This window comes from Aptenodytes patagonicus, chromosome 5, assembly GCF_965638725.1.
Source record: "Aptenodytes patagonicus chromosome 5, bAptPat1.pri.cur, whole genome shotgun sequence".
Lineage (NCBI taxonomy): Eukaryota > Metazoa > Chordata > Aves > Sphenisciformes > Spheniscidae > Aptenodytes > Aptenodytes patagonicus.
This window is the reverse complement of record NC_134953.1, coordinates 21,385,277-21,402,352: the sequence shown is the minus strand read 5'-3', so window position 1 is coordinate 21,402,352 and position 17,076 is coordinate 21,385,277. Positions and strand designations below refer to the sequence as shown.

Here is a 17,076-nt window from a genome sequence, read left to right as displayed (position 1 = left end):
TCAAAATGTTCTGCTGCCCAGCCAACGTGAAACAAAGCCTTCGCAGACTTTTGATTGTAAGTGAATTGAAACGCTGCTTCTGCACAAGGAGGCACTTCTCATGAACAAATGTGGTGGTCAGCAAAAGAGACCAGATCACAGTTTTACAGCATCTGACTGGTGAGTTCCCAGAGCACTGCAAAGAAATAACCACAGTATAGCAAAAGGCAGATTGACGCTAAACGATAACAGAGCCTGAACGTACCCAGAAAGAACATCTCTCCGATAGCTACTCCACAAACGACAGACTTCACTCTCTCCAGCTTAAGCAAAATCAGGCACAGCAGTGTAATAGTTATCCAGATGTCCTAGAGGAACATGTTTCAGCTCTGCTGACAGTTGTTAGTCCCAGCTGAAAACGGAGGCATCTGTCATCCAAGATGACTAGTCGAAGACAGCTAGCTACCTCCAGCTCTTGTTCCATACTGGCCATGGAGACAGGAGGGTTTAGCTGCAGTTCCCACAAGGAGCAAGTTGGATCAGTGCATGCTCTGACCTTTGGATGTGTCAAATAAAGATGCATGTTCAGCTGTGTTGGCCACGGTTTGACTGCTGCAGGGAACATCACAGGTTCCAAGTTTTATTAATGAGGAAAACAATATGTACTGTCAACATTTGCTACATGAAGTTAACATGAAAACAAAGCCCACTTCAGAGAACAAATGAAATTTACTGGATTAGTTTCTTGTTCCAGCTCTCCTGATAAATAGCATTGAACTCAATACCACATTGATTAGCTGGTTCAAGACAAACACTGATCAGATTGCCTTGGCAAGTATATATAGCACTACAAAAGCACAATCATCCATGTCTATTCAGAGTAGCAAGGATTCACTATACTTTCATTTCCCTTCCCTCTATCTTTCCCAGCCTAGACAGCACGTCTGCACTATTTAATACCAGAACTATTTAAATGCCCTACGTTAAATGCTTTCCCCTCCTCCTCTTGCATTTTGCTAATAGACACTCTCAAGCCCCTGTTCTCGAGAAACAGAACCAAACTGCAATTGCTGCAGAGCCTCAGAAGGCCCCACGTTTCAGTGCAAGCTGACCCAGGTCATGGTTTTCTCCTAAAGGAAAAACCCTGCTGAACATTTATCTCATTTGCTACCTCAAATATGCAACCTAGCATTAACAGTCAGCTCTGCGTGAGAAACCGTTTTGGAGAAACACTCTGCAATAAACAGTCTCTCATGTTAAAGAGAGAATGAGTGGGGAATCACAGAAGATAGATGGAGGATCCTGGTAAGAGTCAGAAAGGCTAAAAAACACAGTACTCGATCACTGCTATGTGTCTGTCTTCTTCACCTTGTTTATGATCATCTCAACAGATACCAGAGAGGAAAGATCTTACATCACTTCACTCTGTGCTTTTACACTAAACACAACTCTTTAGCAACTTGGTTTAGAAGTAGTTTTGTCTCCTTTAGACTTTGTCCTTTTTCATTTTAAACAAAGTATTTTTGCAGAGCCACAAATTCTGTGAGATCTTCAGAAAATTCTGATTTCAGTGATTCTCCCAAAGTCTCTTCCCCTCCTCAGATCTATCTCTTGTTTGAGCTAAATTATTGTTACCAGAAGAAAAATCTGCCCTAATAACTCATTCCTTACCCAATTACTCAACTTTGTTTTCCTTCCTTCTGCTGTATTACAATGCAATCATCACCAAAAACAAATAGATCAATCTAGGATATACAGAAAGACTTTGTTTTTTTTTTTTACATCTGATCGATAGCTTTACAAATATCTTTCTTGTTCTATTAGGAGACATAACTCTTCTGACAGACGTCACCACCATGTTGGTCTACCAGAACTGCCACTTCACAAAGCAGCAGGAAAGTCATCTCAGTGCCGTGTACCTTCTCGTCATACCACACTGACCACATCCTTCCAAAACTGGCGTGTCTAAAATGTTCACAGAAAACAGTAAATTCTGCTATCTGTATAACACACACCATTTAACTTAAGCCTGAATTTTATATATTATCCTTTTTTGAGAAAATATTACACTACTAAAGTTCATCTTTAAGTCACTTGCTTTATCATGTTTTCTTTTAGAAAATGATGGGGTGTTGCTTACAAATCCGTTTTTTGGTAGGCGTGTTAAAGGACTAAAAAGTATTGTTTTAGTTACGTCTTGCAGCAGATGAGAAGCAGAATACTGGTTTCTTGTTTAAATGCAAGCTATGACTCATCCTGGGCAGAGATAAACTGAAATGCATACCCATTAAATAAAAAACACAAACAATTTTCCAACATGAGGATTAATGACAGATAATAACTATAAATTAACTTTAATCTTTTATAAATCAAACAAAGCCCCTTATATAAATGTCACTGCAATCTTTTCAGATAAAAAAACCAAATCAAAGCAGAAAGAGAAGTCACTTAAATATTACAGTTAATATTTGGTACCAAATCAAACAGCTCCTTAGCAGAACCACTGGAGCGTTCATGAAATATTTCAAGACTAAGAAAAGGAGTGGAGTTTAAAACATCGCTTTCATTTTTTAAAATATATTTTTAGCTACCTTTTGACATCAAAGGGGTACAAGATTCTTAATCCTGATACATTGAAACATCATCAGCTCTGCAATATTGAGTCCAAGTTAAACCACACATTCAAAAAGGAGGAGGAGAGCATTTTTTTTTTCTACTATTCTCTTGCTACTGCTTGAAAGAAACTGTGTAATTGTTGAATGGGTTAAAAAAAAAATTTAACTGAACATAAGAAGGCTGCTGTTCGCAGACAAGAAGGGAAAAACCAGACTCAGAGACCTAATAGTGGACAATTTTGAAAATTATAGTGTGTGTCAATAATGGAGATAACAGAGAGATTCAAAAGGAATAATCTCAAATAATAGGGCAAATGAGCACCTGCCAGCCACAAAGCCATTAGTATCAGGGCTTTTATCTTTGCAACAGTTAAGTCTGGAGACACTTACAAACTTAATGACACAGCAAATAAAACATGGTGAAAATCTAACCAGGAAGCAATCCCCTTCACTCAGAAAACACTGCTGTGGAGTTTGAAAATAAATGCTTCCAGTATGAAACTCACTGTCCAAATCATTGGTAACAAACACTGCAAACCCAGCATAGCCACTACAGGGTCTAGCTGGGTTTGCAGATGTGTGTAGCTGATCAGGCCATAGCACCTGCATTAAGGGACAGACAATCCCAAACCAGAAGCAGCGGGCTCCTGACCAAAGATCCCAGATATAGGAATTTGCCTGTACAGACCACCCAACGTGATCAAACACGTCCTTCCCAGAAAGATGAAAACCAAGGGCTTGTAAAACCATGTCTGAGACACAGATCTGGAATACCGTGCCTCGGGAATGGGAAGCCCTGGAGGAAAAACCTTGCTGAGAAGGCTGATGGTTAGGAGTCTGGAACAGGTGGGGACTAGGGAACATAAGGAGAGGAAGAGAGAGATGATATTACACCAACTGGGAATGGGAAGACAAATTCTGTAGCAAGGAAACAGCTTGTCAACGTTCAGAAAAAGGTGGCATAAGGGCAAGCACAGGTAATACTACTCCTCTCACTAGTAACATATGTAACAAAGTGCTGGACAGTAGTCAATCCTCATGATATCCCCACCCCAGGTAATACTGCTGTCCTCAGTTAAAGACAGGGAATCAAGGCAGAAACGTCCTCAACTCACGCAGATAGTTGGTATCAGGCATACCCTAAACCCATCAATATTTGCCAGTCCTTAGCTGGACAATAAGTATGTAACACTAGCTGCTGAGATCTCACCCACAGAGAGTCTGAAGCTTCACTGCCTGCCCCACAAGCCTGAGGGTAGAAAAAGATAGTCACAGATCCACGCAAACTTGGCCAACTTGAGAGGACCAGGTTGGTACAGGGAAGATGGAGAGAGCTCTGCTCTAAAGTCATACTGAGGGCAAGCAGCATTTGCAGTAACAATTAGATATGCAAATAAGCACATTGAAAATTAGTGACAGCTTACTGTTGTCATGGAGAAAAAAGTACCCTCCATTCTGGGTTAGACCCAAGCACTGCATTTTCTTTCCCTCATTGGTAAATAAAACTGTAGAGAGCATTGGAAAACCCAGGAGCCAACACTTCTCAACACAGCTCAACCTGGGACTGGAAAGGTTGAGAGTCGGAGGCGAACAGAAGAGCAACATAACCCAAATAAAAAACCTCTCTGCATCACCCCAGAAAGGCAGGACCAGGACAACTCTGTAGACTGTCAAAGCTACCAGGAGGTAGAAGCACAGCCTGGAAGAAAACACCCACACTATGCAAAGGCCAAACTGCTTCCCAGCACTGCTGCTGCCGGCGAAGGCAGGTGTGGGGGAAACCGAGGGCAACGTGATGCACAAGGTACTCAGCTCCAATTCCATTGAAGCTACATGGGAAGATCTTGTCTGAATGGAAATACACACTGGCTCGAAGCCTCTGTGTATCTTTGCCCATCCTTACAGTGCTCCAATCCCTTGTTAAATGATGGCTGCTAAGAGGGAAGAGGAGGCAATCAACCTATTTAGACTCAGTTTTCCCACCCTGGGGGTTTCTTCATAGGAGCAGCTGGCCAGAGCACTGCCTTTGTTCCAGCAGACACAAAACACACAGACACCCCCCCTCAGCCCTCCTCAAATCCCACAGAAGAGCCAAGATAAGTTTATAATGGAAACCCTGACACAACCTTAACTACAGCATCCTGAATGGAAGGCGATAATCTGATCTGTGTGTGAACTAGCTCCCCTTGTCTCAACGGTATTTATCCTACTTTAACTCCTGTTACAAAAGGGTTGAGTCATATAGCAGAGCTAGCCAAGTAACAAAACTGCAAGGCTTGCTAAAACTTCAGATTCAAGGATAAACAGGCACAATCCTAAAACAGGTTAGAAGAGAGAGTCTCCACAGGAGCGCTGATAGCCAGACCTCTGAGCCTCTGGACAATGGTATTTTCTCCCGTGCCGCAGAGATTATTACAGCCCAACAGAGGGGTGGGAGGGAGAGGGTGTAGAGCACAGGGCGCTGCCCTTCGGTTCATGGTAACACATATTACCCAGGGCCCAAGAAACCCGATCCCGTAGCAACCTCATGTATGGAAAGTGCCCCAATCAGATTTCACTGTGTCAGGAGAAGAACAGTATTTACTCTGCATACAGATTAGTCACAAAACTGGGTCACTTCTTGCCTTTTCAGAGAGAGGGGGAAAAAAACAGCCAAAACCAAGGCTTCTTTTTCAGATCTTTTTGTGTCTTCCCCCCCCGACTTTTAAAACTACGTGATGTAGCGTGGTCATTCACAGCTGTCTAAGCTGATCAAACAGCACCTGCATGCGTAAGGTTAAAGCACGTTACACTCACTAGGCTTGCATTTCTTGGAATTCAGCTCATTAGCTACTTACCGGTTCTTTTCTAGTTCGTTGTGCGTAGACCTGGAAGATAAACAAAAATTTGGATTAGTCACCTTTGATCTCTCAGCACCAAAGTTCAATCGCTGCAAGCTGTACACATCCCCAGTGGCATATCACAGAGCAAAGCCAACCAACTACATACATTAAAATCTATAGCTATAACCTCAGCCTCCCTGCTGACAAGAGACTCCTCCCCTCCTAAGTCTGTATTTATCTGCTACGTGCAAAGCTGGTACTCTTACTGGTGCTACCGAAAATGTTCCCTAGAGACTCAAACACACCCAAAATCCCAAAGACAGGGAATGATTAGACCAGGGGACCAGCATCAGCCACTTCCAGACTACTTCTGGCTCTGCCACCAACTCAGTACAGGACTACAGTTACATTTCTTTCTGCTTTAGTTTCTCCATCCACCCTGTAAAAATACTGGTATCATCTGCTAACACAGGAGCTCATGGAGTATTAATTTATGCACATCAAATACATGGGAACCGTCCAGCAGAATTGGCTCTGTAAGGACAACCTCTGGAGCCCTTCAGCGGTCACATGCTAGATTTAGCAAACTTAGTAGAACTCCAGATATGGCCAGCATTTGGGCACGTAATGGGATAGCCAGTACTGCCATGTTTGCAAACATCAGTGGCACTGACTAGCACTTTTAGGACGTCTGGAAACCCCTCAAGGATTGAAACAGCACCACCACAGCACTAGCTTGCAGCGAAGCAAGTGACCCATAAAGTGGCACTGTGACCACTTGACAAAGGAGGGGGCTTTGTCTTTATACCTGCCCGACACGCCAAGCACGCTGCCAGCACTCCCTAATTTAGAGCTCGCAGCTTGAAAAGAGACCAACTAGAAACAAAAGGGAAACAGGCAAATTCATTCTCCTTGTCTCTGTGATGACAGCACGAGTGGCAAAAAAATCTTAAAACCTTTCAGGATTTCTAGTCTAACGATGTTATTAGTAACCCAGGTAAGGCTGTTAAGGATTATTTAAAAAGGATAGCCATTTATCCAACATTTCTCTTTAACAGAAGGTCACCTTAAAATAAGAGTAAAAGGAGCCCAAGAGCTTAATAAAAAGGATCTATTTTCTGTAATTTGGCATCACATTTCTTCTGTAGCTCTGAGAAGATTATCCTCTATCCCCCATCTGGAGAATCCCACAGAGAATTCTACAATTAGGGAACTGAATGGAGGATGTGCTCCAAGGGAAACCCTGTCATAATTAAATGCTTCTCCAAAAAAGGGAGGAGGAGCGCTTAACAGGTGTTAGAACCTCATTGAAGAGGACGAATAAACCGTGAACGTCTGCGAAAAACAAGGTAAATGAGTCTTAGCTAGCCATGGCTGAGAGCTGTGGGTGGCCAGAGGAAAAACAAAACTTTACTGTATGTCTGTGCAAGGTACCCTGCGCAGCAGGATATGGGATACCCTAAAGGCAAGGCACACTATAGCCAAACTCGTAAAGTGGAGGAAACTCACAAAGCAAATCCTTCCCTCCCAAAAAGAGAGGATCCCTAAAGTCTGGTTCCCAGGAATCAGAGACACAAACATAGTATTTAGTCCAGAAAATCTCCCAAATCAAACCCACATCCCCCATGGAGTCTAAACCAGTAAAATCTATTTGTCCAGGCAACTTGGATGCAAATTAACGTACCAGGGCTGAACTGAGGCCCTTTAAAACCACTGTCCATATGTTCTTTGGAACATGCTTATTGTTCTTATTTACTGTATGTTCCTGCAGGAGACTTTGCACTCTTTTTGGCTATGACATTAGCAGTTATAAAGCCAGAGATATGCAATGGCTTGAATTCCAATATTATATCGAGCCAATTATCAAGGCCAGCACTGAAAGAACAAAGTTTGGCCCACTGCTGTGAACAAAATTAAAATAGCAGGTTTTCCCTACTCCTCTCACACAGGACACTCTTTATTACCTATCTGCCTTCTGATGAACGAGACAACTGAGAGGGGTCACAGGCTTTTCACCAAGTCAGGAAATTTATGCTATGACTTTTAACCATATCGGTGGCAAGGGAAAAAAAACAAATCCCAACTCCCCCCCAGTACTTTCCCATTGAAGCTGAACGCAAGGAAAAGAATCTCAGCAATGCTGAACGAATCCTATGGGGATGTTACTTCTCTTACCTGCCTATGCTTTGCTTAGTCTTACTGGGGACATTCGGAAAAGTTCTAATTTTTCCTTTCATCTAAATTTAGGAAAAAAAAATACCAGCACCCCACTACCACCATTCACTAACTCTTATTTTTCTGTGCCAGTTTCCTTTTGTTTGGACAATGGATACAGAAAAAAACTCCTCTCTCTTCTGTTCATAATTCATTTCATTTTCTGTAGCTCCTGATCTAGAGATTAATTTTCTCTTCACGTCTTTGGGCTGCACATGTTACTAAGATTTATTTGGAGTTAAACAAGGACAGTGCTGTCAGTGAAGTGGAAAAAAAGTACAGGAACCTCTGTTGATACTACATTCAGAAAAAAAAATCTTTTAAATAGGTACAGAAACAAATGTAACTGGACCTCTTTAACCAAGCTGGTCTTATCATCAGCTGAGAACCTAGAGTATCACCAGACTGAAATCAAAGCTCCATCCTTGTATGCCATCACCAGCTTTTTGATGGGTACAGGATGAACACTACAGCTGTAACTATTGCAGCACTCGGGGAATGTTTCAGGGTTACTTGTAACACTCTGTGTTTACAACAGCACAACAGCAAGGAACTGGTGCATTCAGCCTGATGTGCTTTCCTGCTGTTGATAGTCAGTCACAGCCTGTGCCACCCAGTGAAATAAGGACACTGCGTTGAGCATGGACCAGAAACCAGAGGAGCTCACTTCCCCGCTGTGAGGCGGACAGGGCAAGCAGGACCTTGCCCCCACCCACAAAGCTGAAACCACAGCCATGTGGGTATCATGTTCAGAGAGAAAAACAAAAGCCCAAGCACATGTACCAGCACTGCTCAAAATCTCAATTTAAAATTGCATTTTAAATGCAATTTAAAAGTAGCTCAAGCACAAACCGTCTGCAGGGTTCTCATTTAAAAGTCAGGTTTCTATAGCAGTCAGTTCTTTAACAATAAATTTAAAACATCCAAACCGATAACTACCCCTAAAACCTGAAGGAATATTATATAAGGAGGAGGATCCTGCTGACTACATTTTGAAAACAGCTTGGGAAAAGATCAAGAAAGAGTTTTAGAAGCTTAACATAAAGGAGCCAAGCAAACAACAAAAAACAGCAGAGAAGTCCCCATCACGATTTTAAACAACAAAAAGCTGGAAGAGGAGAAACTGAAGTTTATCCCTCTTTACCCCAGATACCTGAAACTGCATACAAAATAGGAAAAAACAGGGAAGCAGCAATTGTCAGTCATTCTAATTTAAGGTCAGATGCAACAACCTTTTTGGGCCGGTTACTGTGATTCTGCCTGCAACCTTGCTATCCAACACTGTATCAAGGTGTTGCTGAAACATTAAACTACACTGAATTCCCCCAGTGAAGGAGACATTGTAAATAATTTATTACTTTATGCCATTTTCTTTATTTAAATAAAATTCCTTCTACCATGGTAGCAGCAGCTAAACTTTCCCTGAGCACAGGTAAGCCAACAAAACAAACTGCATCAGGGAGGAACAAGCTCTAAAGAGCACCGAATTAATTTGTCATTGGGTTTTTTACTGTAATTAAAATCACAAAGCTGCCACATGACATTAAACACAGCTGACCTTTCTGGTTTACACATTTAATATTGATAAATAGCCCAGCGAATGCATTTGCAGCATAATCTGCATTTTGGTTTGACTTCTTAGTGAGGTAACTATTTTCTACTGGGAAAACACAGCCATCAAGAGTCCCTGTCCTACGCAACACACAGGTGGCATTTAGACCCAATGACCCTGTCATCTCCTTGTACCTGGTCACCCTCCTGTCTGTATCTGGCACCAGCTCCTGACTCCAGGGGAGCCCAGGACTCCAAGAGCTCCATCTCCATCACAACAGAGATACCGGTGGCTCAAGAGATGCTGCTGGCCATAAGTACTGCCAGGTAAAGGGGTGGGGACCTGTTCCAATACATGTCCTTAATGCCAGCACAGAGCCAGTGCTTCTCCTCCAAATTCACTCACCCCACTCTGCTTTAGCAAGAGATTAATCAAGAAAGAAATATTCCATCAGGTTGTGCAAACTAAGGCACAGTTACCTGAATCTTGTTTAGCAAAACAGCAAGAACATCCATCCACAGACCAGGCCAACCGCTTTCTGTCTTACTTCACTCAGGTTCAGCCACCTCTGCTGCTTATGCACCATCACACCACATACAATCTCATTCTTCTTCATTTTACAGACCTTCCCACCTTCTGGCTCTGTTGACACCCATTCACTTGACCACCAAATTCCCCTGCAGGAAATGCCTTCTTCCATTCCCCAAGACAAGATCAACCACCCTTCTGGAACCAGTGAACTACATTACTGCTTTCTCTTTTATGCAAGTTCTTCGTCAGAAATGACTCCTATTGGAAACAGCCAAATGACAAAACAAACCAAACAAAAAGGAAGGGGGATCAACAACTTTTTTCAATTTTAAATCCACCTGTGTCCACAAAACAACTTACTGGCTGAAGAACCCCAGTGTTTTGCCAGGGTTTCAAGTAGTAGTGGATCAACACTGTAAGTAGTCTATGAAACCAACTGCACAAGCCATAGTCTGGGAAGCCTACAGAGAAGCTCCACCAGTAGCAGCGGGTAAGGTTTTCAGCCCAATGGCAAGACAAACGATAGCTGCCCAAGAGTCAAATCTTCCTGCCCAGATGGAGATGCTCAAGGGCTGAGTTTCTAAGGGAGTTGCGAACCCACCTCACCTCTGGGAGCCCCAGGAGCCTGGCTCTCGTAGGGCTGCACGGGAGCCTTGGGAACACAGCAGCTTATGGTACTCAATGCTGCCAAGAGCTCCTACAGTAAGGAGCAGGATGCAGCTAAACAGGAGATGGCATAGCTGAGCCAAAGTCCTTCTGCCGCCGTCCTTATACCCTTTGCAAGTACCAGCCTCAAGTCCAACAAAAACCTCACCTCAGCCTTGCATACCAGCAAATCTAACAAAACATTTCCTTCCAAGCAATAGTAGAGACAAAAGTTATCTTAGCCATTACTACCCCATGATCCCCCTACACTGTCTGGCCTTGAGGTCCAAAATAAATGCTTCTCCATGAGGAGCTGAAGTGAGGAGACAGAACAGACTGTTTCACCTTCTCATTGACGTCAATGGAGATGCACCAGATTAACCTGGCCCCAAACTCTGGCTAGTTTTTCTGTCGCTCTTAGATGGACATGGTATCAGATTCCTCCCAAGGCTCTGATCAAAGCTGTTTTCCCAGGATCAAGCCAGACCCTTTCCAAAGTTCACATTCTCCGTCTCCAACAGAGAAGGGGACGCAGCCGTACTGGCATCTGTTCGTGTTTATTCATCTTTGGAAAAGGAGAAATGGCCCCAGAGTCTGTTTTCAGCTCAACAAGGGGAAAAGGGCTCCTTCGTGCGGTTCACAACTGCAGAAAGTCACCTACCCCTGGGTTCCTACACAGTATCCTGAACACCTCCTGCAACACTCTGTCAAAAACAACTTTAAAAAGGTACACTGCACACATCCCTTGAAGAACTAAATGTCTTCCAAGCCACCTACAGTATTTACACAGCCCCTCTCAGTTTGGTACCTGCTCCTCAAAATCATTATTTGTTTGCAACACTTCAGAAATTAACTTTCCCCTAAGACTTCTTGTGCAGGGGAGACAACACCAACACACAGAAAAGCTAAATGATTTTCCCAAGGTCACACAAGAAGACTGTGGCAGAGCAGGGTACTTAACTTGGGTTCCCTGAACTCCAGATAAGGCTTGCATCATTTGGTTGCTGTTGTCAGGCATCCCAGAGAGACATCTAACAAGGACATTTGTGCCATCTGATTCTTGGGTCAAAGACAAAAAAATGACATAATCATTGTAAGCTGCAAGTGGGAAAAAACCCCCAACCAACCAACAACAACCCAAACCTAGACCAGCCCTCACATCTCACCCACCAGCTGCCCAGTGAGCCAACCCTACTCTCAGACACCACTGTACGAGGTGCCAGAGAAGAATCTAAAATGGGAGCCAAGAGCAAAGTAATATTAGTTTACCAATAAAACTCATCCGATAGACACATCAAGCATAACTCCCAGGTGGGGAGGGAACTGCAGCCGCGGTCCCAAACAAAGCACACTGTTCTGTTGCTGCGTGTTCTGCTTTTTCAGCACAAGGGAGGAAAGAGCAGGAAGACAGCTCTTCCCTGCTGAGCACCACGAGTCTCTTCTAGTCCCAGAGCTGAGCTCCCCAAAACCAGAGCAACACCCTGATAAGCAGCACAAGGTGGCACTTTGCAGGGGAAGGGTTTTCCAAGCCAGGCCACACAACAGCAAGAATGTTTTGCATTCACTGCTGCAAACCGGGGCCAGCAAATAAGTTCCCAGCTGGCTTCCCTCCCCACTGTACAGGCTGGGAGCAAGTGTGCTGGTGTGGGCCTTCTCCAGTACCACCTGAGACCCTACGTGCAGAGGCTGGTCCTAGCCCCAAGTGCTACGAGAAAACTGTCCCATCTCTTACACTCCCTCACACAGGGCCCTGCATGGCGAAGAGGAACTGAGTTTGCTGAACAAGCAGCTATTCAATATTTTGTTTTCTCCTCATTGTTCAACGTGTGGCCTCAAGCCAAGCCCTGCTCTGAATACAGAACCGGTGGTTTCCTTACAGGCTTTTTGACAGGCTCACCAAGAGCAGCGGCTAGGCAGTTCACAAGCACGTTTATTGTCAAGCATCCTCGCTTTCCAAATTGGAAGCTAAGGAACAGAGAAATCAGAGTTGCAGTTTCTCGTCCCTCCGGGTGCCTCTGTGAAGACCCCCAAGGGCCTGGTTTTCTGGGCCACTTTACATGTTCAAAGCACAACTCCTGCTGATGCCCCTTGTGGCTGTGCATCATCAGCACTTCTGCAGCTCAGATCCCAGGCTCATACCTTGGAAAACCACAACATGAGGAACAGACTATTTGGGGGTCTCCTATGACAAGCTGGGCTGAAGGGGACTTGCTGAACGTACACAGGACTGCTGACAGGGGCCAGGGCCAGGAGTGAAGTGAGTTCTCCAATGTGCCATTCACTGCTCCATCCGTCTGCCTTCTAGCTTCTGTGACAAGTGAGCAAAGGTCCTACAGAAACCACCTCCTTCCCTTCCCAGCCCACAGTTAACCACATCAGAAGGGGCTGGTGCACACAGATCAGACACAAAGGCTGACCCATATTCATTTTGGGAGGTATCTTAGCCATTTCAGGAGAGAAACCCTAGCCCACCTCCCTTGGACATGCAGCAGTCAACATCTTCTATAATGATTTAAAACTTGGCCAAATTCAGACAGATTCTCACAGGTCAGGAAAAAGTATGTTCCTTGCCTTCACCAAGGCAAGATTCCTGTCTATGATCCATGATGCAAGGGAGTTTGAGCTTCTCATAGACAAATTAATGAGTTTTTGGTTTGTTTGTTTTTTTTTTTAATACATTGACAAACCTATGCTTTTTAGGACCCGGTGAGGAGAAATGACAGGCAGCTTCACCATGGCACCTCCAAGCTCCCCCATGAACAGAGAAGAGCATGGCACAGAATGAGGACAGCAAAATACAGACACTTCCTCACACTAATGTCAGGTGCGTGCTGTCCCCCAGGTCTCTCCCAAGTGCTACCTGGGAAGGACAACCTCCCTACATGATCATCATAAACAGATCATTCGAAGCAAAATGAATTATTTAAGTAGAATGAGGCACAGACTTCATCCATCCCCTGCTAACACCTTAATATCTCTGTTAACAGAATTTTCTCTGTTGAATATTCAAGTGTATTACAGAGCAGAGTAAGGCCTCACACTGCAGAAAGCTCTATGCAATCCCTGCCCTGCTGACTTCCAGCAGGCTCCATGAGTCTAACTGCATGATCAGGGACTCAGTCTCTTCCAAGGCCACAGCAGAACTGGTATCATAGTTGCTGGTACTATCACGGCAGAGAGATCGCAGTGATTCACAGAAAGAGAAAAAAGACACAGGAGGCAATTTTCAAATCTACCTAGAAAACTTAGGATCCTAAGTCTCATCTTCTTTCAAACAGCCACAAGCTCCAAAACTCCAATTCCGCTTCCTGAAAACAGGATTAGAAAAGTGTGCGCATTATCCCAACGTACAGATGGTGTGAACCATATAATGTGCAGATGGTAGGACCCATGTAGGTCATCTGACGTGCCCAGATCTTGCAGCCTTTCAGCAGCAGACTCAGGAAATGATCCAAGGGCCCAGCATGCCAGCCCTTAGCCCTATACCATGCTTCTTCCCACACATAACATTACCCTTTCAAGGAAGATGGTCATATCTAGAAATAGCCTCAGCAATGTCATCTGCAGAGCAACAGTCTGTTTGGGGAACATGTACTTCTCTGCAACACGCATCTTCCAACCTAAAGAAACTGCCTTCAGATGCATTGGGGAAAATGAGCCTTTTTGAGTAAACGCCACCTGACTGAAGCACACTTTGTTTGAAAAGAAACTGATGGCATTTGTATGGCTGCGGGCCAGGCCAGACTTTCTTCACTTCTATTTAGACTTGTTAGTTATCTCTCATGTTACAACTATATTGCTGCAATACTGTGCCTGGAGATGAAGGGAGGGGAAATATACTTGAAAACAGGAAAATACATTAACACTACTGTTAGCTACACATTGTATTAGGGAAACTGAGGCACAAAGATTTACACAGGCTGTAAGAAAATCAGGAAGAGAACGCAGATGTCGTGATGTCTGGGGTTGTATTCTGTCAACACGGACATACTCATCTATCATTTGGGAGATCCATAAAAAAAGGCAGGCTGAGAAAAATGGAAGAGGTCTGATTTCTTCTGTTCTTACAGTTCTGGCTCACAAGCAGCAGCAACTAACATGAAGGCAGTGAGATGGCTACCTCCCACTGCTCCCAGATGGCCAAGCTACTTCTGAAGCAGTTCATGAACTGCTGCAGTTTGTAGCCTAGTTGTTAAAGGCAAACCAGAACTGGTGCCATGTTACCTTACCATATCTATACATTGCTTTACGGCTGCCCAAGCAACTGGGCAATGACAACTAAAGTAATAGTCTCAACAGCAATCCCAATGTCATCTGTCCCTTCCCATAACTTTTCCCTTCTTGATGGTGTAACAGATGGAAGGAGATAAATGAGAAGTGTTCAGAAAATAATTGACTTATTTATGCAGAGGAACTTTAATCAAAACTGAGGCAAAAGAATAGCTCTCAGTCCACATGCCTGCTTGCCACAGAGCAAGCAGCAAAGTATAAACAAGTGATTAAGATAACTTTGGAAAACATCTAGGCTACTTCAAACTGGATTTGTAAAGCAACAAAACTGAAGTGACATCACTTTCATATCAGAGAATGGAAGTACAGTAGGGAACACAGAAATGAGAGATGGGAATATATCCAGCAGGATGGAAAAAGCAGGCCTGTTCCCTCTGAGCTGATCAACAAGGCAGTGTCTCATAGAGAAGAGATCCAGGCACAGGCCAGCCAAGTGCACAGCCCCAGAGACCCACAGCCTCTGATCAAGAGAGCCCAAAATAGTCAACAAAAACAAATCCTATCTTTGTTGGTTCAAAGGGGGTAGGGAATAGGAGCCAACACTCTCAAGAGGAGAGCAAACAGAAGCCAGTCTTTGAATTTGGGCAGAAGTTTGTCAGGAGGGATCAGGAGATGATCAACAGCAGGAACTCCAACAAGCAAGACAATTAACTCAGCAGCATGACATGGACTGGTCTGTTTGGGTCAGAAAGGGAAATGGATTTGAAAGCTCAACCAGGAGCGAGAAAGAAAAAAGTCAGTCTTACCTACAAACAGGGGAGCAGATGGAAACAACGCTACAGGTGACAACCAATTCACTGTCAAGCAAAGGATCAGGTCAGGTTAAACAAAAGCATGAAAGATAAATCCCTGTATGTGTTGTGGAGGAGGCATTACACAGAGAAGATACAAAAAGGGTACAAATGTGGCAAGAGGGGAAAAAACCCAAAAGACATGACAAACAAGGAATACTACTTAAACCAGGGAATTGACTGTACACTGAATACAACAGGAAGAGAAAATGAAGGAATTCCAGGAACAGGTTTGGCCCAGATATCCTCCCTACCATCCCAGGGCACCAGATCTCTCTAGGAGCTGGGGCTAACAACCTTCACGTTTCAAAAGACCCTAAGCACCAAAATCTGAAGTTTCTTGTCACTGCACCAGCACTGCTATCAGTGATGCGAATCAGCCCATGGCAGCTGCAGCACAGCTCTACCTGGGTAGAGTGCTGCAACATGAACAGCACGAGCCCTGACTAATAGTCCCACTGTTGCAAAACAGCATGCTCCCGTAGAGGCTTCCCCCAAATCTGGGAGGACAAAGCGATCATGAGCCTTCAGCCACAGAGAGTGACAATTCATGGCAGACAGATGCTGCAGCAGTCAATTATAGCTAAGTCGCAGATAACATCAACTGGGCCTGCTTCTAGTTTACACAAAGGCCTCTTTGCACAACTCGGACAGTCTAAAGAGACCACAAATTACATTTTACACCTACTGAAGGTATCGAAGTATAAATTCAGCCCAGAATCATGGGTTTCTGCATAGACTCCCTGCCACACAGATCTCCCTATGCATGGCTATATTACTAAAACACAAAGGAAAGCACAAACTTCAGCGCTGCAGGATCATCCCACTTGGAGGGCTATAAAATAAACAGGGTGACAAAGGGGAACACAGCGGGTTCCCCCATGGAAACTGCTGTATCAGCCCTAGCGCTTTTGGAGGCCTCATTCCTCACTAAGGAGTGGGGTTTATGCTTCTCGTGCCATTTGCTGGGTTCACCCTCACTTTCTGTATTTTGCCTGGTAACCTGCCAGTTGTACTGCAAAGCCAAGCATCACTGAGAAGACACTGCATACAAAACCTCACCGACATGGGGTATTTTTTTTTTTCCCCAAATTGTTGGCAGGATCTCAGCTTCTGATGTAGATCAGCAGAGACAAGGAAAGGCACAACTTAGTGCCAGCAGGTTCAGAAACTCCAGCATCACTATGACTTGCTTGTCTACACCTGCAGACTGCATTGGGGCAAGTTACATCAAATGGGCAGATGGGATGGGCTGAGGCTAAACAGAGCTATTTGAGTACAGCCCTACTTGCCAACCTGCTCTGATCAACTGTACTCCAGTACAAACCTACAGAAGATAGTGGGATTTTAACAAAGGGTGATTCCGCCTCTCGTGCACGGACCAGCAATCCATTTTCCCAGTCTAACACTCAAACTGTCATTATGCTTTCTCAAAAAGAAGTCATGCTCACACTTAACTATAGTCAACACTGCTGGCCAGTCCCTCTCAACATCTCTAACAGAGAAGCAATCATTAACAGCTTAGCCTTGTACAGTTTTCCTTTCTTGAAAAATTAACTAGCATATTCATGTATACTCTCTACTGGAAGGCAAGATCCCATCTCCAACCACTTCCAGACAAAATTTCAACAGCAGCA

General features: G+C 44.1%; 1 protein-coding gene across 2 annotated transcripts in view; it reads right to left on the bottom strand.

The window, feature by feature from the left end:
• The window catches only part of MXI1 (MAX interactor 1, dimerization protein), a 57,848-nt gene that overhangs the window by 24,632 nt on the left and 16,140 nt on the right, over positions 1–17,076 (bottom strand). For both annotated transcript variants that reach the window (XM_076338982.1, XM_076338983.1), the window contains exon 3: positions 5,432–5,461. In XM_076338982.1, the coding sequence (XP_076195097.1) occupies positions 5,432–5,461 (30 nt within the window). The remainder of the gene's footprint in view (positions 1–5,431; positions 5,462–17,076) is intronic.